The 25,291-nt window shown below is 41.2% G+C and overlaps 1 protein-coding gene across 1 annotated transcript in view; it reads left to right on the plus strand.

Moving 5' to 3' along the window:
- The window catches only part of FBN1 (fibrillin 1), a 193,114-nt gene that overhangs the window by 149,581 nt on the left and 18,242 nt on the right, over positions 1–25,291 (plus strand). Inside the window, 16 exon segments of the mRNA XM_070953865.1 lie at positions 905–1,027; positions 3,146–3,304; positions 4,830–4,901; positions 6,097–6,222; positions 7,287–7,409; positions 10,150–10,275; positions 11,571–11,687; positions 11,837–11,965; positions 13,169–13,288; positions 15,738–15,863; positions 20,648–20,797; positions 21,108–21,173; positions 22,193–22,309; positions 23,218–23,337; positions 23,837–23,959; positions 25,022–25,153. Coding sequence (XP_070809966.1) covers positions 905–1,027; positions 3,146–3,304; positions 4,830–4,901; positions 6,097–6,222; positions 7,287–7,409; positions 10,150–10,275; positions 11,571–11,687; positions 11,837–11,965; positions 13,169–13,288; positions 15,738–15,863; positions 20,648–20,797; positions 21,108–21,173; positions 22,193–22,309; positions 23,218–23,337; positions 23,837–23,959; positions 25,022–25,153 — 1,929 coding nt within the window.

The raw sequence follows: 25,291 nt of genomic DNA on the forward strand, positions 1-25,291 counted from the left end.
TTTCAGCATCCAAAACTCTGTTTTAGCTGTAGGAAAAGGACTGGATTCAGCTGTGAAATAATTAAAAATCTCTTAAGCATATGGCGATTTCTTTGCCACCTTAGTAAACGATTGTTAACTGTTAATGGATTTGGACAACAGGCGGGTCTTTAGCTGCAATGAATCTTCCTTTCTTCCTTCCTTCTTTCCATGTCCATCCATCCATCCATCCACCCATCCATCCATCCATCCATCCATCCATACCTTCTCTCCTTCCTTCCTTCTCTCCTTCTCTCCTTCCTTCCTTCCATCCTTCCATGTACATCCATCCATCCATCCATCCATCCATCCATCCATACCTTCTCTCCCTCCTTCCTTCCTCCCTTCCTCCCTCCGTCCCTCCCATCCTATCCATCCATCCATCCATCCATTCATCCATCCATCCCTTCTCTCCTTCCTTCCTTCTCTCCTTGTCTTTTTCCTTCCTTCCTTCCATGTCCATCCATCCATCCATCCATCTCTTCTCCTCCCTCCCTCCCTCCCTCCCTCCCTCCCTCCCTATCCATTCATCCATCCATCCATCCCTTCTCTCCCTCCTTCCTCCCTCCCTCCCTTTCTATCCATCCATCCATCCATCCATCCCTTCTCTCCTTCCTTCCTCCCTCCCTCCCTTCCTAGGTCCATGCAACCATCCATCCATCCCTTCTGCCCTCCCTCCCTCCCTCCCTATGTCCATCTATCCATTCATTCATCCATCCATCCATCCATCCATCCCTTCTCTCCTTCCTTCCTTCCTTCCTTCCTTCCTTCCTTCCTTCCTTCCTTCCTTCCTTCCTTCCTTCCTTCCTTCTTCCCTCCCTCTCTCCCTCCCTCCCTCCCTTCCTTGTTGTCAGTCTGAACTATCAACTTTGTATTTTCCTTGCAGATGTTAATGAATGTTCCATAGTTGGTATCTGTGGCCCTGGCACCTGCTACAACACCATTGGAAATTTCACTTGTATTTGTCCCCCGGATTATCTACAAGTCAACGGTGGAAATAATTGTATGGGTAAGGTTGCCTCCATTTCTTTTTCCAGATTAATACGTTCTTTACTATTTTTATTTAATCCGATAGAAGGGGGGGGGAATTCCTCTGAAATAAATCATGTTGTTGCCCTAACTTTCTTGGAGCAGAGAGAGGCAGGGAAGCTGGGTAGGGTTTTGTTTTGTTTTACCTAAACATAGTTTGGGTAAGATATATAATTTAAAATATATAATTTTATGGTAGTCCTCCAAAAAAATGTGGTGCTATTAGCTAGTTTTAGAAAATACACTTTTCCCAAAAGGTTTCCGCAATTTTGGCCACTACTGTATATCTAATTAAAAAGAAAACAAGATTTTAGATAATAAGATAATAGATAATAAGGTTTCCAGTTTATATCATGGTTATTAACTTAGCATCATCTGGTAATTTTCAGTAAAACTGAGCAACCTTTTACAGTTCAGCTGGGTGCACTGAATAATGTCGTGAATTCTAGGAAGGGTTAAATTCCTTAATTCTGTCAATGAGATCTGGTGCCTAGGTAAAAAGAAATTCATTCAAGATGCAAGATCTTTGTTATTTCATCATTTACCTTCTGATTCAGTGCATGTTATTTTAGCCTTATCCTTCTGCTTAATTTCTTTTTTTTTTTTTTTTTGGGAAATTCCAAACTCAAATGAACTCAACATGCATAAGCAAAGCTAAGCCAGAAACCATGTGGCATCCTCTTCCAATATTTTTCCAGAAGGATATGAAATCATAAACGGAGCAAGGTTTTTAAAGAAATGGTTGACGGACACTTGCATGTGTTCTTCTGCCAAGGTTTTGAGGCCCCTTGAAGAACATGTTCCACATTTCATAATTAGGAAACCCAGTGACATTCGTGGGATTTTGGATGGTTCTGCAAGCAGTACATTTTTTTCCATAGATGATGATGTAACTTTACAGTCATTGTTAAATTTGCAAGCCCGACAATCGTGGATTGCAACAGCTTCACTTCAACAGAAAAACGAGTAAAAAAGAGCAGAGGTGGCTTCAAAGAAAGGACTGACTCATCAAGATAGCTCAACCAAGATTCTTGATGTTGAAAAAAAATTGGCGTACAAATGCCATCCTTTGCTTTTCCTAAACGTTATTTTTGCATATAATGTACTGAAATTAAAACAGTTGTACTTATGGAAGAACATGACTCTCTGTGGGTTCAGGGTGTTTGTTTCCACGGGAAGTGCAGGGGTGGGTGGGAGAGGCTGCATAAAAGACCTTCTCAGCAGATTGTATCCCAATAGTCCTCGATTTACAACAGTTCATTTAGTGACAGTCCAAAGTTACAAGGGCACTGGAAAAAAATATGACTTGGGATCATTTTTCACACTTATGACCATTGCAGCATCCCCATGGTCATGTGATTTACATTTGGACGCTTGACCACTGGCTCATATTTATGTCGGTTGCTGTGTCCTCTTGTGGGTCATGTGATCCCCTTTTATGAAGGAAAGGGAAGGAAGGAAGGAAGGTAGGAAGGAAGGAAGGATGGACAGAAGGAAAGATGGAGGAAAAGAAGGACAGAAGGATGGACGGAAGGAAGGATGGAAAGAAGGAAGGATGGATGGAAGGAAAGAAGGAAGGAGGGAAGGATGGAAGGAAGGAAGGATGGATGGAAGGAAGGAAAGATGGAAGGAGGGAAGGATGGATGGATGGAAGGAGGGAAGGAAGGATGGATGGATGGAAAGAAGAACGGAAGGATGGATGAAAGGAGGGAAGGAAGGATGGATGGATGGATGGAAAGAAGGACGGAAAGATGGATGGAAGGAGGGAAGGAAGGAGAGAAGGAAGGATGGACGGAAGGATGGATGGATGGATAGATGGAAAGAAGGAAGGAAGGAAAGATGGAAGGAGGGAAGGATGGATGGATGGATGGAAGGAGGGAAGGAAGGATGGATGGATGAAAAGGACGGAAGGATGGATGGAAGGAAGGGTGGAAAGAAGGATGGATGGAAGGAAGGAAGGAAAGATGGAAGGAAGGAAGGATGGATGGAAGGAAGGAGGGAAGGAAGGATGGAAAGAAGGAAGGAAGGATAGGATACTTTGTGATGATAAGGATGATGGGGATGAGGCCACTAATATGCTTCTTCTCCCTTGTTGCAGATATGAGGAGAAGCCTCTGCTACAGGAACTACAATGCTGACAATCAAACTTGCGATGGAGAACTGCTTTTTAACATGACCAAAAAAATGTGCTGCTGTTCTTACAATATTGGACGAGCCTGGAACAGACCTTGTGAACAATGTCCCATCCCAAGCACTGGTTCGTACTGGCATTAAAATGGAAAAAAAAGTGTGTGTGTGAGAGAGAGAGAGAGAGAGAGAAAGAAAGAGAGAGAGAGAAAGCGCAGCTGCTATGCCCTTCTGGCAATATACCACTGTCCACTGTAGCAATTTATTTACCCAGCAAACTTATATAGCAGGTTTTAAACACTATGCATGAGATGTGATAAGATGCTGAAGGTGCTTGTGCATATTGTGAATATTTAAACCAGGGGCTGCGGCCCACTATCGGGCTGTGGTTGGTTGGGAAGTGGCTCGTGCGAGTGGCGGGCTTTTCATGCTAGCCTGCCGTTCACATGAGTTGAGCTGTGCATTCAAGTGGTGGGCTGGCACCAAAAGCCCACCACTCATGCAACCAGCCATTTGCATAGGCCAGTTCCCCTCTGCTCCCCCGCCGGGCCACACAGCCATAAAGGTTGGGGGACCACTGATGTAAACCAATAGCAAAGAATATTTATAGAGTTCTGGCTTGAACTGTGGGATCCTTGCATTACCAAAGTAGGTAACATCATCAGTGAATATGTAAGTACTGTAAATAAACTTTACGGGCTACCAATGGATGGATGTAGATCAGAGATCTACAAAACTGGGTTTTAAAAGTAGGGTTTCGGTGATAATCTTTCCATACATATTTGGGATTCTGCTGCATTGGTGCTGATTGGCCTGCAGTTCATATGGTACCATGGGTTTACCAAGGCTAAATTTGTAGTGGAAAGATCAATTCAGATAGAAGGGATGAAGATATCCTTATATCTTATTAAATCCTTACTGGATTTTTTTTTTTTTTTTTGGTGGTTTAGTTTTTCCTAGAAAGTTGGAAGTTGTGTGTGATATGCTTCCTTTTGGGCTTATATCTGCTCACTGACCTTACCTAGTGCTTGCAAAATCAGCTCGGCCGGAGATAATAGCCATATAGCTAAAATAGGTATATAAACAACTATTAGTACCACTTGGCATTGTTTCAATGTCATTAAAGAGTTGTTATATTTATCCAACCAGAAGATCACTTGGTGATCTTGGACCTATCACTGAGAACCAGGGGTGGGATTCTACTGGTTTAGACCAGTTCGGACGAAGCGCGCAATCACCGAACCGGTTGTTAAACCGGAAGGATCCCACTACTGCCCCATTGCCAATAACCATGTTGGCCTCTTAAAAAAAGATATTGCAGAGCAGGAACCTATTTTATTATATAGACAGAAATAGATGCATATTTATTATTTATTATTATATTTCTATACCGCCTTTCTCCCGTAGGATTCAAGGCGGTGTACAGTCAAGAAAAATATAGATACACAAGCATCATAAAATTGCTAATTAAAATTATTATTATAACATAGTTTGGCCCAATTAAATAGAACCTAAAATTAGATAACATATGAGGAGTACGTTAAACCGTTGCTATAAGAGTTGGCTGGAGAAGGATCATTGTTATTTCAGTGGATTTTTTTAAAAAAAAATAAATTCACATGGTGTTCTTCCTCTTTTTTTTTTTATCATTTTAGATGAGTTTTCAAGCCTCTGTGGAGGTCAAAGGCCTGGTTTCTTTATAGACATCATTACAGGATTGCCCGTCGGTGAGCTGCATTCTACCGAGATTTTATTTTTAATCTTTACGGAGGGACGGGAAGATATAATTTTGCCTTTTTTCTCAGGAAGTTCTGAAGACTAAACAACGCAGTAGGACCCAGCCTATTACCAATCCGCCCCTTCTCCTTCTGGGTCCTCCTCAAGAGCTGGCATCTTATGATCCCCTGGTTTGGGATTACAGGCGGTAGAAAAATTAGAGGATGTTATAAACAACTTCAACCCAGCATAGGTGGAAAGACTGCCAATCCACTCTGGGTCGGAGGCTGGGGGGTGGTGGGGGGGAGGAAGCTAGCCGTCTTTTCTTTTTAAAGCCTAAGATTTTTATCTAACCTTTCATATCGGTTCCTGAGGGGCATTGTGTTGGAGGCGAGGGTGGGAAGGCGTTTTTGTTTGCATGCCCTTTGACAGAGGGCAGGGGACGAGGAGAAGCTTGAGACGGGATATTTTTCACACAGTAAAAGTGGGGAAACGGTTCACAAATCTCAACCCTAGTGGGAAAAACCGAGGAATTTGTGGGAACGAGGCCAATGGTATTCTTAGACAGAATTCCCTTCTGTCTTTTTTTTTCCCCTTTCCCTTTTTTATTATTATTATTATTCAAATAAGGAGCAAACCGGACTAGCCCCGTGATAGAGGAGACAGAACTTGTAGTAGTGCTTAAGGGAGATATTTTGAGAGATGGGTCTTTTTTTTAAAAGAAGGATTATTTGGGGCTTAACATGGTGGATAAAAATTGATATTTTTTTTAAAAATAAAAAAAATCGGATTTTTAAAATTTAAATCGGATTTTTTTCAATTTTTATTAAATTTATTTTAATAAAATGCTTTTGGAGTAAAAAAAAATCTATCTAAAGATAGTTTTCTATTTAAGATCCAATCATAATTTAGCTTATTCAGCATGAAACGGAGTTTAGTTATGTAGCAGGAGGCTGTATATTCTGCAATATTGGGACTGTCGGGGAGACAACAGCGAGTCAGAGGAGGAGCCGCTGTGGGACAGAGATGACAGCTGCTCTTTAAAAATTATGATTGAAAGATTTCGAGTTGATTTAAATCAAGCCTTTTTACTAGTGATTTAAATTGTGCTTTAAATCGACTTGATTTAAATCAAATCCACCCTGGGGCTTAATTGGGTAAAAGTATTGCTCTGAACGTTGGCACCTCTGTTGTCTCTTGATGCAGATATTGATGAGTGTCGTGAGATCCCAGGGATATGTGAGAATGGGATTTGCATAAACCTGGTTGGCAGTTTCCGATGTGAATGTTCGGGCGGCTTCTTTTACAATGACAAGTTATTGATCTGTGAAGGTAAGGAGCTTCCGTACAGTATTGCCTGCAGTAGGTAGAGACAGAAATAATGCTACTTGCAACCAAGAAGGCGGGATTCTCAGCGTGTTTCCTTAATCAGCTCGAAGATATGCTGACTCGATTAGAGAAGACCTGAAAGCACTGTGAAACGGTATATAAATCTAAGATCTATTGCTATTGCTAAGATTTTGAGAAGTTGCTTTTTTCAACACGGTCATAACTTCAGACTGTCATTAAACGAATGGTTGTATGTTGAGGACTACAAGTACGTTAAGGGCAAGAGCTTTCTGATTCTTCTGAACCCGTTTTGAAGTATTTGTTGGTCAAAGAGGGATGCTGCTGTCCACTTTGTCATATTATATGGAAGGAAGGCACAGATGTCTATGACTACAATATTGTGTAAGCTGTCACTTTCTGCATTACACACTTGCTAATGATGCTGGGCTGTATTTTGAATTTGGTTCATAGCAAAGTTCATTAAAATTCACCTCTAGACTCAGCAAAACTGAAAGGAAATTGGAAGGAAAGTATATATTAATATAAAATTGGGGATGCTCAGATACCAAATAGGGGAAATATTGGACAACAAAGGAGAAAGAAAGAAGAGAGGCGTAGAGGGTAAGATAGGAGAGGGAGAGAGAGGAATGGAAGAAAGGGGAAAGGAGAGGAAGAAAAGATAGGGGAAAAGAGTAGGAGAGAAGGTTAGAAAGGGGGAAAAGAGGGGAGGAGTGGGGGAAAGGAAGGGGAAGTAGGGAAGAGGAAGGAGAGGAGGAAGGAAGAAAGTAGGAGAGGAGAGGAGGTAGGGAAGGGAAAGGATGTACCTTTACAATATGTGTATAAGAAATAAAAATAAAAATCTTTTCAAAATTCACCTCTTCCCGGGACTGTATAGTTGCAAGAAAAATTCCCCTTTAGCAGCTGCACAGTATGCCTGCTTTAATATTGTTGCAAATTGGAAGCCTCTTTTCTGAAATGAATCCGGAATAATTCATGGCCTTCATCTCTAATACCGATTACCAATTCTAAGACCTTTTTATTTTTTTTAATAAACCAACTTCCAATAGATATTGATGAATGCCAAAATGGACCAGTTTGTCAGCAAAATGCGGATTGCGTGAATACACCAGGAAGCTTCCGCTGTGATTGTAAACCTGGTTATCGATTTACACCTGTTGGCCGATGTGTTGGTAAGTACTAGTGCTATTTGAACAATACTGTAAAATATGTAAGCGTGCTAACTGATTGGTGGAAGAGGGATAGGATAAGGATAAGGATAATTTTATTTCTATACCGCCCCTCTCCCGAAGGACTCGGAGCGGTGTACAGCCAGGTAAAAACACAATACAAATATCACAATTTAAATTTAAAAATTATTAAAAGTATTACATTCAAGGCCAATTAGCTAAAAAAACCCAAAAATTTAAGAATTCCGAATTTAAAACTCAGTTATGAAGCTAGCCCTGCCTGTCGGAAGAGCAGGGTCTTAAGAGCATAGTGGAAAACTCGGAGGTCAGAGATCTTGCGTATGTCCGGGGGCAGTTCATCCCAAAGGGCAGGGGCTCCCACAGAGAAGGCTCTCCCCCTGGGTGTCGCCAGCCGACATAATTTGGCCGACGGCACCCTGAGGAGTCCCTCTCTGTGGGAGCGAACTGGTCGGTGGGAGGCTATTGGTGGCAGAAGGCGGTCTTGTAGGTACCCAGGTCCTGAGCCATGGAGCGCTTTAAAGGTGGTAACCAGCACCTTGAATCGCACCCGGAAGACCACTGGGAGCCAGTGCAGCTCGCTCAGCAAAGGTGTTACATGGGCGCAATGAGTTGCACCCATAATTACCCGCGCGGCCGCATTCTGGACCAGTTGGAGCCTCCGAGTGCTCTTCAAGGGGAGCCCCCTGTAGAGAGCATTACCTCTTTTAAAATACACACAGGCAGAACAGCTGCATTAAAACTCTCTTTTTTTAAAAAAAAATGCAGCGCCATGTTATTTTGACCTTGAGTCTATAAATCGCTTTTTCCACTCACAAAGATGCCAAAGAAACTTGGCGATGTTTATATTTTCTTAGACCGAAAAATTCAGTCACAAACTAGCCAAAGTGAACGCACAAGTCTTTCTTCAACACAACAGATGGCAGGCGGGTTTTTTTTTGTGCGTGTGCGAAGTGTAGAGTACCCAGTTTTAAACATGTTCATATAAACATACTGTAGTAATTTTTTTTTAATCTCCGCAGCAATGTGAGCAGCCGATTTAAACCACCAAGCTCAAAGTGTTTCAGTGCTATATATTTTAAAAATGTAGTTTCCTTATTTGTCTTACAGGGCAAATTTAATTTCATAGCTCTCCCTCTGTCTCTGCAAGCTCTGCGTGTAAGGACCCAAAGTAACTAACAGCAATTAAGCATCAACCAAACTTCATAACAATAATGAAAATTCCCCATAATTAAACTCAAATTAAAATTCATTGACCACCTATTCATAAGGAACTCTCTATTTTCTTTTATTCATTAAACATGAAAGTCAGTCAACTGAACCTTTAAAATTGCATCACAAATTCCATTGACTGGTGCTAATGGTTGATACAGGTTGCTGCCAGCGTCCTAGGTATCAACCAAGTACCTTCTTAAGATGTACGATGTTCCAAGTAGCGCAGTTTTTTGCAGTTCTGCTGGTGTTATTGCAGGAAGCTGCAATTGGTTGATGTATCTTATAAAATTCTTGGACATGGTACCAAGTGTCCTGATGACAATGGGTATCACTGTTACATGTTTCATCCATAATCACGTAGTTTCAATGGCCAGGTCGCGATATTTAGTGATTTTTACCAGTTCTTTTTCTTCGACTCTGGCATTATTATTATTATTTTAATCTTCAGTTCAATTCACAGTCTGGGACTGGTAAAAACTTAACAGTTCAAGTCCTAACCAAGGACCTAAGAGCTGTTAAGGTAGCGTCTGATTATATAGGCAGTTCCAAGTAGGGTGTTTTTTTGTCAAAGTCAGGATATTCAGGTTCAATAAGTTCAAAATTTCCATGTATCTAGGCAGCACTTTGGGTATTGCTCTAAGGGCTCCTATTACTATTGGTTCAACCATTGATTTCTTCCTCCACAATCGCTCAAGTTTAATTTGTAAATCACAATATTATTTTTTTTCTAGCTGTTTCTCCTCAATTTGTGCATCTCCTGGTATTGCAATAGCAACCAACCAGATTTTTTTTCTTTTGCACAATAGTGATGACAGGCGTGTTGTGGGCCAGATGTCCATCTGGTAGATATAGTAGTGGTAGTGGAAATAGTATTTTCGTGGGCGTTTTCTGAGCTATATTTGAGAGAGGAGCCCCTTTTCCTATAGATCTGCAGTTTTTGCAGGAAAAGAGTAGAAGCAGAAGTGGATTTTCCCTTTGAAATTGAAAGGTTTGGATTCTTTAGGAAAATGTGGTGATTTAGCATCTTGTTAAACATAATAATTCTATAAGCTCCTTCTCTGCAATAGAAACAGGAAACTCCAGGTCAAAAGCTGATACAATCAACAATGTACCTTAATATGTGTTGGCAGAGACTTTATTTCCTTGAATTTTGCTCAGGAAGGGAAAAATAAAATGCAATATTTGCAGCTTGATAAGTGGGTCGTTTTATCATACCGAAAAATACAATAAGTTGAACTTGTTTAGGAATGCATACATTTTAATTCCATTGTATTGTTGGAATTGCATTAAGTTTTCCTTAAAATGCTTTAAAGAGGAACTATTTAGGTGCCAAATTCTTTTACTGCAACTCGTCATGGTTTCCTCCAACATTTAAAGCTAATTTAGTGCTTTGCATTCCTGCTGAGAAATAAATTAGCAAAATTTTCATATTTTGAAAGACTGAACTGTTTTTCCCCTATCGTTCTCTTGCTGAAAAATTCTGAAATTTTTAAGCTTTCTATGATTACAGATCGCAACGAGTGTCTAGAGATACCCAATATTTGTAGCCATGGCGATTGCTTAGACCGTGAAGGAGGTTATACGTGTCGTTGCCACACGGGATTCAAAACCAATGAAGATGAAACGATGTGTTTGGGTATGTATGTATTTATATTTTTAGCCTTGGGAATAACAGAAAGGCAATGTTCATTGTGGGTCATTTTACAGATGTGATGTGGATAGCTGTATCTTCTACATGATCCTATTTAAATGAGCCAAGGTGGACAACTATGGCAACTTTATGACTTGAGGACTTCAAATCCCAGAACATAGCTGGCTCAGGAATTCTGGGAGTTGAAGTCCACAAGTTGTAACGTTGACATAGTTGCCCACCACTGCTTTATAAGCTGGATCTATCCATGCCTTGGGTCAGAGTGGACAATGAACTCCTTGTGTGGTATTTTGGTTTGTTGAATAATTGTTGGCTTTTCCGGACTTCTCTTTGTTTATGCCAGGGGTCAGCAACCTGCAGCTCTGGAGCTGCATGTGGCTCTTTTACCCCTCTGCTGCGGCTCCCTGTCACTCAAAATATGCATCACAACCACCAATGTGCGACACCCACCAACACACGATTTATTGAGCTTTTCAATCCCCAGTAGGCCAACCATGGATAAATCCAAGAAAAGAAAAGTTTCAGAAGAAAAGAGAACATTTAATTCAACTACATATGCTAGTTTTGTGGCCGCTCAAGAAACAGTCAAGCACGGGAAGGGTTTTGTGGCTCCCGGTGTTTTCTTTTCTGTGGGAAACGGGTCCAAATGGCTCTTTGAGTGTTTAAGGTTGCAGACCCCTGGATTATGCAATTCTTTGTTTTAACTTGGTTGTAAATTGTTATATTTTGTAGTTTACCCAGAGCTGTGACAGATACACTCATAAACAAATAAATTTGATATTCCCCTTAAACCTTTCAGAAACTTCTTCGACAGAAAAATAGAACTAATAGTCATTTTCCAAAAACTTAAATGTCTGCAGAAGAATTCCTAATGCTTTTCATATTTCTTCCAGGCCGATGTTTTCATGCATTTTAGACTTGTTCAGATCCCTTTATCACAGTTTTCATCACTTGTTTTAGGGTTGTAGTTTTCACTGTGAGATAGCTCACAATGAAAGCTACAAACCTTGAGCTGGCTCCCTTCCGTTTTGGATTCTGATTAATCCAATTTCTCTCTCTCTCTCGTTACAATATGGATGGATGCATCTTTCTGTACAAGTCATGAATAGCATGGGACATTTTATTTGTTTGTTTTGCAAAACCATATTTCTAAGATTCACGATTGGGCCTGATTTAACCAATGTTTTACCTTGATTCATGCTGGTGAACTGATCTGTATTTCTTTTGAGTGGTCAGGGACATGTACGTGTAACATTCTGAATTTCTTACTCGGTTCACAGATATTAATGAGTGTGAAAGAGAGCCCTGTGGAAATGGCACCTGTAGAAATACAATTGGCTCTTTCAACTGCCGTTGTCATATCGGATTCATCCTATCTCACAATAATGACTGTATAGGTAAGGAAACTTTTTCAGTTGTGCAGTGTGAATGTATTAGTTGATCATTTAACAATTGTATGCTGGGGGTGGTGGTGGACTATCTAACTATCTGTCCTTTCCTTACCTCTTTCTTTTTTCTTCTTCTTCTTCTCCCACCCCCCTTTTAGATGTTGATGAATGTGCCTCTGGAAATGGACATCTGTGCAGAAATGGCCAATGTATTAACACTGTTGGGTCCTTCGAATGCCTTTGCAACGATGGTTATGAGATGTCACCTGATAGAAGGATTTGCATTGGTATGTCGTGAAATTAATCAAAGCATTCGCCGCATTTCACTTCAAATGGCTGATATTTCCATATGTCATGATGAAGAAGATGTAAACGTTCTACATGTGGGAATATAAATGCAGTGTACAAAGGATTTCTGTTCAGGGCCTTCTAAGTGCATCAGAGAATTTTCCTGGCAAAGAAAATCCTTTTTGAACTTTGACAATCATCTCACAGATTAGAATCTTTCTTTATAATGTTTTAATAACACAGCTGGAATTTAAGACAGACATAAAACATCTTTCTCTTCCCGGAAAAATATTTACCAGAAGAAAATATGCAGTATTGTATATTGCCGTGACGGTGAATCTATGGCATATGTGGCACGTGTAGCCATGTCACTGATATGTGCGCTGGCCAGCTGATTTTCGGGTCTTCTGGTCCCACCGAAAGTTGTCAAATGGGCCGTTTTCGTCCTCAGGAAGACCTCGGGGGGGAGAGGCTGTTTTTGCCCTCCCCAGACTCCTAGAGAGGCCCTGGAGGCTGGGGACACCAAAAAACAGGCCTTCCGGTCCCACCAGAAGTTGTTAAACGGGCCGTTTTCGGCCTCTGCAGGACCTCTGGGGGGAGGCTGTTTTTGCCCTCCCCAGACTCCTAGAGGGACCCTGGAGCCAGGTGAGAAAGAAAAACAGGCCTACCAGGCCATTGCGTGCCAGGAGCGGGGGGAATGGGGGGGTAGTGCATGTGGGGGCGGGGCGCATCAAATTATAGGTGTGGGCATGCGTATGCGTGACTCCCCCGCCTCCCACCCTCCTGGCACGCAATGGCAAAAAGGTTAGCCATCAACTGGTATATTGCGTACAGTTGTTTTTTCATCTGCCTATAAATTTAGTGAGAAGCACCCATTTTTAAATCCTTTGCATAAACTTCATTTATGATAAAATTCATACTTAGGACAAAACAAATTGGAATTTTAGGGATATAGACAACAGCGTATCAGAAAAAGTGATGTGTTCCATTCGAGACCCAAACTACATCTACCTTTTTGTTAGTTGCATTGCAATTCTGTATTGTTAAATCTTTTCTAGCCTAATGATTTTTTTAAAAAAGTTTTTCTTCTTCTTTTTGTTTTTTTTTAAAAATCAGTGTAAACTTTGCTAACCAAGAGAGTAGCCCTCGAACATACGAAAGGAATAAGAACTCATGATTGTTTTACGTTTATTTTCTCACAGATATCAATGAGTGTGCATTAGATCCTGGAAAATGTGCTCCTGGTACATGTCAAAATCTGGATGGGACTTACAGGTGCATCTGTCCCCCTGGATATGCCTTAGAAGAGGACAAGTGTGTTGGTACGCAATGGGGACTCAAAAGTCAGACAGTAAAAAAGTAGGGCTAAAAAAATAATAATAATCACCCCTTGTGTTCTGACCCAGCCTTAGGAGAACCAAGAAATAGACTCCTTGTTCCAAAAAAAACCCTCTTTATTTAGCTCCTGTGAATTTCTGGCATTCACACACTGAAAAGTCCAGGCAATAATCCTTCCAAGGGTTAATTGCAGTAACAGACCTTATCAGTTCCTTGGGATACTTGCCAGGCCGGGAGCTTCCAGTTGCAAAGCTGTAAATTAAGTTCTGGCAAGCAGTCTCTGAGGCATGAACCAGGATAAGCAAATCTTCCGAAAGAAATCCATACGGTTGTCTCCTGCAACCACCACTCCCCTTTTCTCCTATTTATTCCCCAGCCTGTTCTGCCCCAGCTGTGGACCCCAAAGATTGCAGCACACACAAAGTCCATACAAACCTTAGTTTACTAATTAAAGACTCTAATGAGCTTTCTTAGTAGTTGTTTGAACACAAGTACAGTTTAAATCAGTATTTTCTGAACAAGGGCTGTTAATTTAACTTCATTAACAGCCAACAAGAATCCAAAGAATAATAACTCAATTCTGAGGTACAGTATTTCAGATAACCGTAATCTTACTGTGGTTGGCAGAATGCCCAGAAGCAATTTGCAGGAAAACTGATAAGAGAGAAACAAGAGCCGAATCAAACGTTTCTGGAATCAAGACGCGAAGGGATATGAATGAAGTTGTTTCCTGCAAATTGCATCAGTCGTCGTCCTTCCTTAAATAGGCTAGGAGAGTGGCCAATTACCCCCAAGCCTTATTTTCGAGGAGACCTTCTCCTGAGGAGCCACTCCTGCCTTTTAACAGCTCTGCGTGCTCATGCATCGAGAAGAGGCTCCTCCTCTTCTTCCTCTTCACTTATGGGAGCTTCTGGAGGTTCTGAAGGCCCTGGCTGAATCTCCGCCTCTGGCACCACATCTTCTCCAGCATTCTCATTGTCTGACTCGAGCACCAGCTGCACAGGCTGCTGGCGCAGCACCACACCAGCCTCCTCACTGTCGGAATCAGCTACTAATTGCACAGGCCACTGATGGGCCACAACACAGCCAGGGACGGCCATTCAGCGTCTGTGTGTGCCTTTCTTCCCGAGTCGGCTCCTTGTCCTCAGTTGTTCTCCTCTCCTAACAGCTCTGTGCATGCGTGCATCTGGAACAGGCCCCAGCTGTTCGTCCTTCCCACTTATCTCTGACTCCAAAGGCAGTTGGGAAATGTCGGACGGCCCTGGCTCTGCTTCCGATGCAGAGCATCCATCAGAGCCTTCCCCAGACTCCAGGACTGGCCCAAGTTCCTCTCCAACCTCCTCATCATCCAAGTCTGCCGTCAGCTCTGCTGGCAGCTGGCGGCCACAACACCTTGTTCTAATCATATAGCAAGCAACATTGATCCCTTCTGGCCAACAAAATCCCCATCCACTGGCCAAATGAGGCTCATTAAGAATCAGTGGGTTGATCTTTTCCTGATATCTATTCATATAGTGTTGGTTCATAGTTTAGATCCAGCGAGCAGTTTTTTTTTTTTTTTAATAATTCAAAAAACAGTCCAGCTGCCTCTTGCAAAAGCACCTTTGAGACAGCTATGACCTATGTAGATGACTGAGAATCTCCATAGACGTATATTGGAAACATTCCCATGGTTTTCCTATGGTTTTCCCACCATCCAGAGCAGGGGTGTCAAACTCAATTTCATTGAGGGCTGCATTAGGTTTGTGTTTAACCTCAGGGGGCTGGGTGGGTGTGGCCCAGGTTCTACTTACCTTTACTACCGGTTCACAACGGGATCGCACTCGCGCGCTCGCTTCGCTTGTACATGCGCAGAAGCTTCTGCACATGCGCAGACCGCTGATGATGACATCTGAGGCAGTGGGCGGGGCCTCCTGCCAGTTTTACTACCGGTTCTTGTGAACCGGTCCAAACCGGAGGCAACCCACCACTGGTGTGGCCAGGGTGGGCATGGCCAGCTAGACATCACTCATGTCAGGTAAGTGCCAGCGGGCTCCTGAACTCCATTTCCGACTGCAATGGCTTCCTGCAACCCTCCGCCAGAAAAAACTAAGCCAGGGAGGGTTACATGTGCCTCTCCTCAGTTCTGTTTTCACTGGCAGAGGCCCCGCAGGCCAGTCCTTCACTGTTTCCAGGGAGGCCCCCAGGCCAGATCTAAGCACTGCGCAGGCTGTATCCGGCCCCCAGGCCTTGAGTTTGACACCCCTGGTCCAGAGTATCAGAAATGTGAGACTGAACTACAAAGAAATGGCCATCCATTAAGTGAACAGGATCACTTCCTAGCTTTAAATCAGGGCCCTGTGTTGATAGGACAGGAATGGTGGAGAATGCAGTTGCTGGCTTTGCAAATTGTTCCTTATTCTCTTTATAATTCTAAATATACTTTCCTTACAGATATTGATGAATGTAAAGAAGAAGCAGATATCTGTGTCTTGGGCACATGTAGTAATACTGAAGGTAGTTTTGCTTGCTTATGTCCTGAAGGTTTCATAGTGACCACTAGTGGACGAAGATGCCAAGGTAAGAGTCTTCCTTTATTTTATGTAGATGCTAAATTGATGTCGTCAACTGTAAATGACAGCGGTCGATTCCTTAGGCGTCTCCATAAACCCCTGTGGTACCAGTTGTTGCCATGGTTTAATTTATTTATTTAGTCAATTTATTACGGTCACCCAACCAGCAAATTGTGACTCTAGGTGGCTAACTAGGATGGAAACCCCAACACAAACCCAGCAGGATGATGACAATTTCAAGAAGACAGCATTAACTGCCTTGCCAAACTTATTTTTCAGACAAGTGCTAAACATGATTAGTCAAAAGTATGAAGAATGGTTGCAGGAACTGGGTATGTCTAGTTTAATGAAAAGAAGGACCAGGGGAGACATGATAGCAGTCTTCCAATATCTCAGGGGCTGCCCCAAAGAAGAGGGAGTCAAACTATTCTCCAAAGCACCTGAAGGTAGGGCAAGAAGCAAAGGGTGGAAACTAATCAAGGAGAGAAGCAACTTAGAACTAAGGAGAAATTTCCTGACAGTGAGAACAATTAATCAATGGAACAACTTGCCTCCAGAAGCTGTGAATGCTCCAACACTGGAGGTTTTTAAGAAGATGTTGAATAACCATTTGTCTGAAGTGGTGTAGGGTTTCCTGCCTGGGCAGGGGGTTGGACTAGAAGACCTCCAAGGTCCCTTCCAACTCTATTATTCTATTTCTATTTCTAAAAGATGGCTTCACTCAATCCAGTGGAATTTATTCTGTGTAAATGCAGAGAGGTTTGCGCCCTGCATGTTGTTGCTAAGAGTACTAACAACATATTGAGTACTGAGTGTAACATCTGGAGACCTAGGCAGAGTCAATCTAGAAATCATTAAGTGGGTCACTCTACTGAATCCCTTTGCCTTTTTAGCAAAGAAACAATGGCTCTTTCTAGGATTTTGGGCTGGTGACTCCGCTTTAACCTTCTGGCAATGTCTTCTTACTTCCTCTCCCAGTTAATGTAATTAATTATGCTAAAGATGGAGTTTATCAGAATTCCAAAACTACTTTGTGGTTTGGCCTTGCTCACTTGGGTTGAAGAGGGGGAAAAAAAGGAATGTTTTGTGGTATAATTTTGTAACTGAGTAAATTAGATAGATCTCCTCCTTGTGGTTTTATCCCTTCCTATTGAACAGCTCTAAAGGAAGTCCATAAGAATTTAATTTAGGAATTCCCTTTCCCCTTTATCTGGATGTCAGTCGTTATTTTATGGTTTAAAACTTTCTGATCTATGGGCTTAGAAGTATTGGAGAGCAATTCATTAATCTGAGTGGTGCTTTATATGCTTGCAGTAAAAAACAATAATCCTAAATCATTGCTGCTGTTCTTGTTTCATTTCTTTCGTTCTTACCATTTTGGAAATATTGTTTTCCAACCGAAAAATATGATAGCAGCTTTTAGATAATTACGGATTTTGATTAAGGTTGTCTTGGCAATTTTGTTTTTTGCTTTTCAGCAAATCTTCCAAAGTTAATTGAGTCCATCTTTCAGAAAGCAATTGGAAGATAAGGAAATCATTTGAAATCCTCCTGCTGTAATTCTTCATTCTGCGATTCTTTACATAGCCTATAAAATTCTTAATTCCACCCCCAAAGCGTTCTTTATTAGCTAATGATTAATTTTTCTCTATTTGTTACTACACCTTTTCAAAAGATGGTACATTAAAAACTCACTTGTTTTCTTTTTTAACCCTTGTCTGTGAAATAATGGCAACAATAATTTATTCTAGATTCATAAACAGGAATACAGACATTAAGACGATTAAGCTACCAAAACTTTAATTTATTCATAACCTCATAAGAGACGGAGAATGGGCAAAATTGCCTATTTTAAAGCTTATTCAGTTCTGCTGTGGTACAGAATAGAAAAATATTAGCCTTTTTCTTTGACCACAGAAATCACTATTTCTATTTTAAAAAGCAATTAGATAGTATCAAACTTCATGTAAGTGTGGTAGCCTCATCTGATAAAATATCGGTTTATCAAATATTAATCACAGTAGATTGCTGAGATAAGCGAATTGTTGTTGAATGTTTTCGTTCTTACTTTTTGACTAAGGTAACAATTTTTTAAGCTATGACTCCATGTGATTCCCTGTCCAGGAAATTAGATGAGCAATTCGCTTACATCCAGACTGTTTTCTAGCCAACCAGAGATGCTGCTATTAAGATATTTGCGGGTTTTGCTCTACTCTAGTGCTTAAATTATTTGACATGGAAGAGCCTTTTGTGGTGACGGAGAATTATAGTACTCCCAAACAGTTTGGGCAAATGTACCAGTGGTGGGTTTCAAAAATCTTTACTACCAGTTCTGTGGGTGTGGCTTGGTGGGCATGGCATGGCATGGGAAGGATACTGTAAAATCTCCATTCCCACCCCACTCCAGGGGAAAGTTACCGCAAAATCCATTTCTACCAAGGCACTGAAGCTGCCTCACAATTGGCTTTCCAGCTTGTATCATTCTTGCCCAATCACTGGGCAATATCCGTAGCTTCAATGTGCTTTGATGACCATAAAGTGCCTTATGCTGTGATCCACCCCAAAGCCTAGGTCAAATAAATAAATAAAGGAAGGAAGGAATGTAGAGTTGGCTTAGGGAAAGGAATGTGCAAGCTGTTAAGGGATGACTTGAAGACAAAAAAAAAATCACAGTTTGGTAGAGAAAGAAGGAAGAGTGAGAATGTCCCTGCCTTTGATTTTGTTTAGATGGGACAGAGAGAAAATTGGACAGGATTTTAAGGTTCTGTTATTCTCCCTTAATAAATAAAGAGCATTCTTGGAGTCTCTGTTGGGCTTTTATCTTGATCTGACCTGCCTCAAAAGGATGATATCAACCATCATTCATGACATATTGGAAATCTGGAAGAGTACAGAAAAGAGACTGTGTTCTTCTCTCTGGTTCTTCAAAGCCAATTCACAGTTATTGGTTAGTCAGTTAGTTGTCCAGGAATTTTTTTAAGGGATGGAGAGGAGGCAGGGGCTAGAGAGTGAAATCAATCAAGAACTGTCCCCCCCTCCCGAAATTATAGGGCATCAGGAAATTAATGATCTATACGTTGTGTAAAATTATAAGTGAGAACTTAAGCTTGGAAGCTTCTATCAAGCATGTCAACTGTGGCAAAATTGGAACCAGAATTTAATTGGAAACTGTGTGCTGTTCCAGCTGTTGGGGATTAGTGGTTATAGCATTGGAATGTGACAATTAAACAGAATAATATAGTTGATTCATTTATTAAAAGCAGAATAGCGAGGCAAATATTTTATGATTGTTAAATTGAATTATCTCTCCCCAGAGTCTTAAGTGAGGGCATTTACTGAAAATGCAGTTATGTGGTTATTCTTTGGAGTTTGTTGGAGATATACACTTAACATGTGGTAGATAAGGAATCCTGGGGTTAATTCCACCCTTTACTAAGATTCGATCTGGGTTGGTGATTAATAGAATGGAGTAAATCCTTTAAAATACCAAAGTTTGCAGTTTTAAATTCAAGAATGGAGTCGAGAACCTCAGAGCATCAAAAGAATGCCTTCCATAAGATGCTGAAGGTCAGAAATTCACAATAAGAAAACCTCCGTTTTCTCCTTCAACCTACAGAGTTAATAACTGGGATATAAAGATAAATGGAACCATTTATATCTTTCGTATTTCAAGATAAGTGGGACCAATAGTTACACTGATCTTGAAGTAACCATAAGAGAAGAGGTAGTAAATGAAAATGCTTGCCCATCATTCAAATTTATTTTCACAATTTAAACAGTTATATACCATGCTTCAGATATATCAAAGTACCTACATAAACCACCTCCTTCTAGGGAGATGAGTGGCATAGAAATTTAAAAAATAAATTTAAATAAATAACTACTTAGTGCTGTCAATAGCAGTTGATAATCATGTATCAACACATGCAACATATGATTTGAATGGGTGGTGGGATCCTTCCGGTTTAACAACCAGTTCAGTAATCGCGCGCTTTGCGTGCATGCGCACTTCAATGAAAAATCACCTTCTGCGTTAGCGCTAGGGAATTAAAACAGCTGAGGCACGGTAATCCGCTCTGCCACGCTAATCAGCTGTGAAGATAAAGATAAGTAAAGTGCAGGGCGGGCGGGCAGGCCCAGCTGATCTTCAGAGTGAACTGGTTTGCTCCCAGCTGATCATCGGAGCTACCGATTCGCCCGAACCGGTCTGAACCGGTAGAATCCCACTCCTGTTTGAATGTAAGTAGGTAAGTAGCTCACTAAGGGTTGTAAGAGCACAGTATATACCTTTTTGGGATTTAGAGAAGGTGTTATAGATATTCAGGATGCTATGAATGGAATTTGTCCATTCACAAAATAACTTTCAGGGCTCAGCAGGATGGTCAGTTCCAAAATTAACCCTGAGAAGGAGGCTAAGGAAAGGCACTTCCATGTATGGAGAACTTCAACGCAGTGTATTTCACGCATCAGTACAATGGTACCTCATCATTAATTGGTTCCATGAGATGCAATGAGAATCAAAACAACGAGTGCCCAATTTCCCCGCACAAAGAATAATGTAGTGAGTCACAAGGTAGCCAACACTGACAAGTTCTAGCTTGTGCATTGAATACCAAATGAGTACCGGGACAAAATGTTCGCATTCAAAATACATGGAGTACCAAAATTCGATGAGTTTCAAAGCAGTTGAGTATCAAGGCACCATTGTAATTTGCAAGACGTTCTTCGTACTTTCCGTGAAAAATCTCTTTTTAATCAAATGCTTTAACGGATGTCATGTTCTCCATTTAGATCTGAGGGTCAGCTACTGTTTCACTAAATTTGAAGATGGAAAATGTTCGGTCCCCAAATCCAGAAATCATTCTAAGCAAGAATGCTGTTGCAACATGCACGGAGAAGGATGGGGTGATCCCTGTGAACTCTGCCCAGAGGAAAAAGACGGTATATATAATACCTCTTGTACGGTTACTGCGCTGCATGATATTAAATGGAAGGAGAAATGAATTATTTTCTGGGAAAGACAAAGCTTGTATAGGCCGAATTTTCATCAGATTGTTAAAACGAATGCTTATCTTTCTAACTGGTACAATAGGCAGTAAAGGTCCTGTATTAATTACAGAACCTGTATAAAAATGTGGCGTTTGCAAAAGAATATTAAAGACAAAGAAACGGGAGCCTTTTTTACATGTACTTTCTAAAACAAAAGTACGCGGTTGATTTTCTGCATTTCATATTTGTGTTTGATTTACAGAATCTTATAAGCAAATCTGCCCATTCGGAGTTGGCATCCTGACTGGCAAGGACGGTGAGCCCATTGGTAAGTCAACTCAGCTTGCAATATTATTGTCCTCTGATGTTCCCCCCGTGTTGGTTTCTTAAAGATACTCTTTTTATCACATCTAAAAATCACTCTGATGTTCTTAGTGATTTTGATGAGGCCTTCTTGGTTATTAATCGGAGTATCTCCCTTGCTTTGTGAAATAAACAAACTCTCAGCATTGGAAAAGCATGAAGTTTTTAGATCTAGTCTTTTAGATTTAGTCAGGGGTGAAATGCTCCTGGATCGGACTGGATCGCCCGATCCGGTAGCAATCTTGGCCGGTGGTTCGGCGGTCTAGGTGTGTTTTTTACCTTCTCAAACTCTGAGGCTTGAAGTTCCTCAAAGCTAACTTTTATTAGAGATGTCATATTGGCACATCTGGGAAAACCAGAATCTGAGAGCTTCCGGGTTTTCCACACCCAAGAGAAAATTCAAGTCCTTGCCCCTCACCCACATGTCAATCAGGTACCCTCCGGAACAGAAGATACCTCCTCATTCTTCTCAGCACAGCTGCAGGGCACAATGGCCTTGACTTTCTAAAAGAATTCTATTTTGACTACATATCTTCTTCCCTCTATACAATCCCCCCTCCCATTTTCCCACAAAGTAGAATTTGTGGCACAAAAGTAGAAAGATGGCTTCCAGGTTTTACAGGGCTGCTGTTTCTAACCATTCTCTTCAAGGGGAGATGTTTGGGTGTTTTGTCTCGATGTGTATTATATGGAGAGGATTCCTGCTATTTTCGGTAATTTCCTGCTTATTTTCTGTCGTAGCAGAAAATCCGAGAAGGTCCCTGCGGAATTCCTGCATATAAAAATTCTAAACTTATGCATAATTATAAAAGTATGCTGGTATTCTTCAGGGGACAACAGAGTGGTACAAAATATGTTATGCTGGTATTTTGCTACGATTCAATCTTCTGTTTATTACCTAATGATATTGGGACTGTTTGAAACCAGAATATTTGTTTTTTTTTCCCCCTTTTGTCTTCCTGCCTGCTTAATATGGGGATTAAGATGCGAATGAGTGTGAAGATCCAGACAACTGTAAGAACGGACAGTGTATCAACACCGATGGCTCCTTCCGTTGTGAATGTCCTTTTGGCTACTTGCTTCAAGGGTCTGAATGTGTCGGTGAGCAGAGATAACTATTGTTAGAAATCCTAAGCTTTTTAGGGCTAAGTCAAGCCCATTGTCAGGGTTCAAAGTAACACCCCTCCCCAATGAAAGGAAACTTGAGTTTCCTCAAAGTTCCATTTTATTAGAGATATCATATTGGCACATCTGGGAAAACCCGAATCTGAAAGCTTCCAGGTTTTCCCCACCCAAAGGAAAGTTCAAGTCCCTGCCCAGCATGGACTTGTCCATCACTTGGTCCAATCATAGCACCATTCCAACTGGAGATGCCTCCCAGGTCCAGCCTCCCAGGTGCAGGGCAAGATGTCCTTGACTCTCTGAGAAAGGAATGTTATTATGACTATATATCACCCTGGCTTCATACAATCCCCCCTTCCAGTTTCCCACAGCAGTAAACGTGGCAGGCCTGAAGGCCCAATGCAAAAGATGGCTTCCAGGTCTGACACCCGTCTCTTTACATCAGGGGTGTTAAACTCAATTTCATTGAGGGATGCATCAGGGTTGTCCTCGGGCTGAGGGGCTGGGGTGGGTGAGGCCAACTCGACGTCACTTGTGTCGGGGGTGCCTGTGGTGGCCTGAGCATTCTGCCAGAAAAAAACGGGCTCCCAAGCTTCGTTTTCGGCTATGACAGCCTCCCGCAATCCTCTGTCAATGAAAACAGAGCTCGGGAGGGCCGCGGGCAACCTCTCCGAGCTCCGTTTTTGCTGGCAGAGACACTGCGGGCCAGTCCTTCGCTGTTTCCAGGGCAGCCCCACGGGCCAGATCTAAGCACCCCACGGGCCGCATCTGGCCCCCGGGCCTAGAGTTTGAAACCCCTGCTTTACAGTTTCCTGGGGTTTTTTTTCCAATACACATCTGTAATTTTCTGAAGCAACGCTTTTCCAATTGCTTTTTATTGCTTATAGACATTAATGAATGTGCTGTTGGAGCTCCATGTGGAAATGGAACCTGTAACAACATCGTTGGAAGTTTTGAATGCACTTGTGAAGAAGGTTTTGAGCCAGGCCCCATGGTGACATGTGAAGGTAAATATGACTCTTTAGGAAATTAGGCACACATCACCTCAATCTTCTATTTCAGCGTTTCTTCTTATCCTTGACAGCTTGAAGATGTGTGGACTTCAACTCCCAAAATTCCCCCGTGAGTTGAAGTCCACACATTTTCAAGTTGCCAAGGTTGAGAAATACTGGTCTATTTTATGCTTCTCATAAGTCCAATTGTCTTCCTGATAGGAGTTTATAGGGTTTTTAAAAATCTAATCTGTGCATTACAGGCAGATAGTATTTATCAATATTCAAGACCTTTTATATCTTCTCTCAACCGTGGCAAAACTTAAATAAAAGTATTCCTATTTGGTACTCAAGTCTAATATTTATATTCTACGCTTGCAGCACAGAGAAAAAAATGGTCTCTTCTAGGAACAACCCATTTCTATACTTTGTACGTCTGTTTCTTGGGCACACATACTATTTTCCAAATGGGTTTCATTTGTTCCTCAAATGACTGCTGTGTTAATTTATACAGATATGAACGAATGCGCCCAGAATCCTCTCCTCTGTGCCTTCCGATGTGTGAATACCTATGGCTCGTATGAGTGCAAATGTCCCGCAGGCTATGTGCTCAGAGAAGACAGGCGAATGTGCAAAGGTAAAATCCTTACTGTATAAAAATTCAGCTGATTGTAGACTTTTTTTTTTCCTTCCGTCCAAATCATTCGATTCTCAGAGACTGCCTGGAGAAATCCCTACAGTTTTCTAGGCAAAAGTTTTCTTTCAGAAGTGGTAGGAGAAACTGACAACATTTAAACACAATACAATAACATCCTGAAAGATCTAAAGAAGAAGTCAAGGCAATATAGACAAATAATAACCACATCTTGGACTTTAATTCACCATCTAATTGCACATCTTGATTATGTTTTTTTCGATTCCTAGATATCATATGTTGGCTATCACTCAGACATCCAGATTTTAGAGTCGGCTTAGACACGTTCCTGTCGTTTTCGGGACAAGGTTTTCCAAAAGTAGTTTGCCATTGCCTCCAGGCCGAAAGAGAGTGACTGGCTCAAGATCATCCAGTTGGCTTTGTTGCCAAGGCGGGACTAGAATTCCCAGTCTCCCGGTTTCTAGTCCAATGCCTTAACCACTAAACCAAACTAGCTCTCAATCGTAAACTAAGACTAAATGCATTCGAAAAGTATCAATTAAAGTCTCATCTTTAACGAAGCTGGGTCTTTTCCTGTGAAACTGAAAAAAATACTCTTAAGAGACCTAATGGTTCCAATTTTGTGGAACCATAAAAAGCAGCTTCTTACTTAACAGAGGAAGAAGAAAACGAATGCAAAACCTACCTCATTAATCATGAAGTACATTGTGATGAGGAACAGCTGTAAATAAAAAGAAGGCAATCTATCTTATCCTTCCCTAACTTTCCTAACTTTAACATAAAAATTAGTTTTCATTCATTGTCTATCAGAGGATATTGAAATTTTAGGGATAAAAACTTCAACAGGTCTTTCTGAATTTCACTTGCGCTCCCCTCCTTAATTTTGGTGACGGAAAATGATTTTTACACAGTTCCTTCCAAAGGAATGTAGAAGCGGGCTCACTGGTTTTATATAGAAACATTACTATTTTGAGGGTTATGCTTCTCAAAATATGGAGAACTTTCATTTTTTAAAATCAGTATCCGATTCTGTAATACTTTCAGATCAGAATGAATGCGAGGAAGGAATTCATGACTGCGACTCAAAGCAAATGATTTGTAAAAACCTGATCGGTACATACATGTGCATATGTGGCCCAGGATTTCAGCGTAGACCGGACGGTGAAGGTTGCATAGGTGAGTGGCCATCGAAAAACTCATCTTGTTATTTCAGTTTTCACATTTATAGCACTTAGACTTATATAGTGCTTCATACTGCTTTACAGCATTCTCTGGGCAGTTTATAAATGTCAGTATATTTCCCCCAACAATCTG

Source organism: Pituophis catenifer, unplaced genomic scaffold (genome assembly GCF_029215685.1).
Source record: "Pituophis catenifer annectens isolate HBS135680 unplaced genomic scaffold, rPitCat1.0.hap2 SCAF_14, whole genome shotgun sequence".
NCBI classification, from domain to species: Eukaryota; Metazoa; Chordata; class Lepidosauria; order Squamata; family Colubridae; genus Pituophis; species Pituophis catenifer.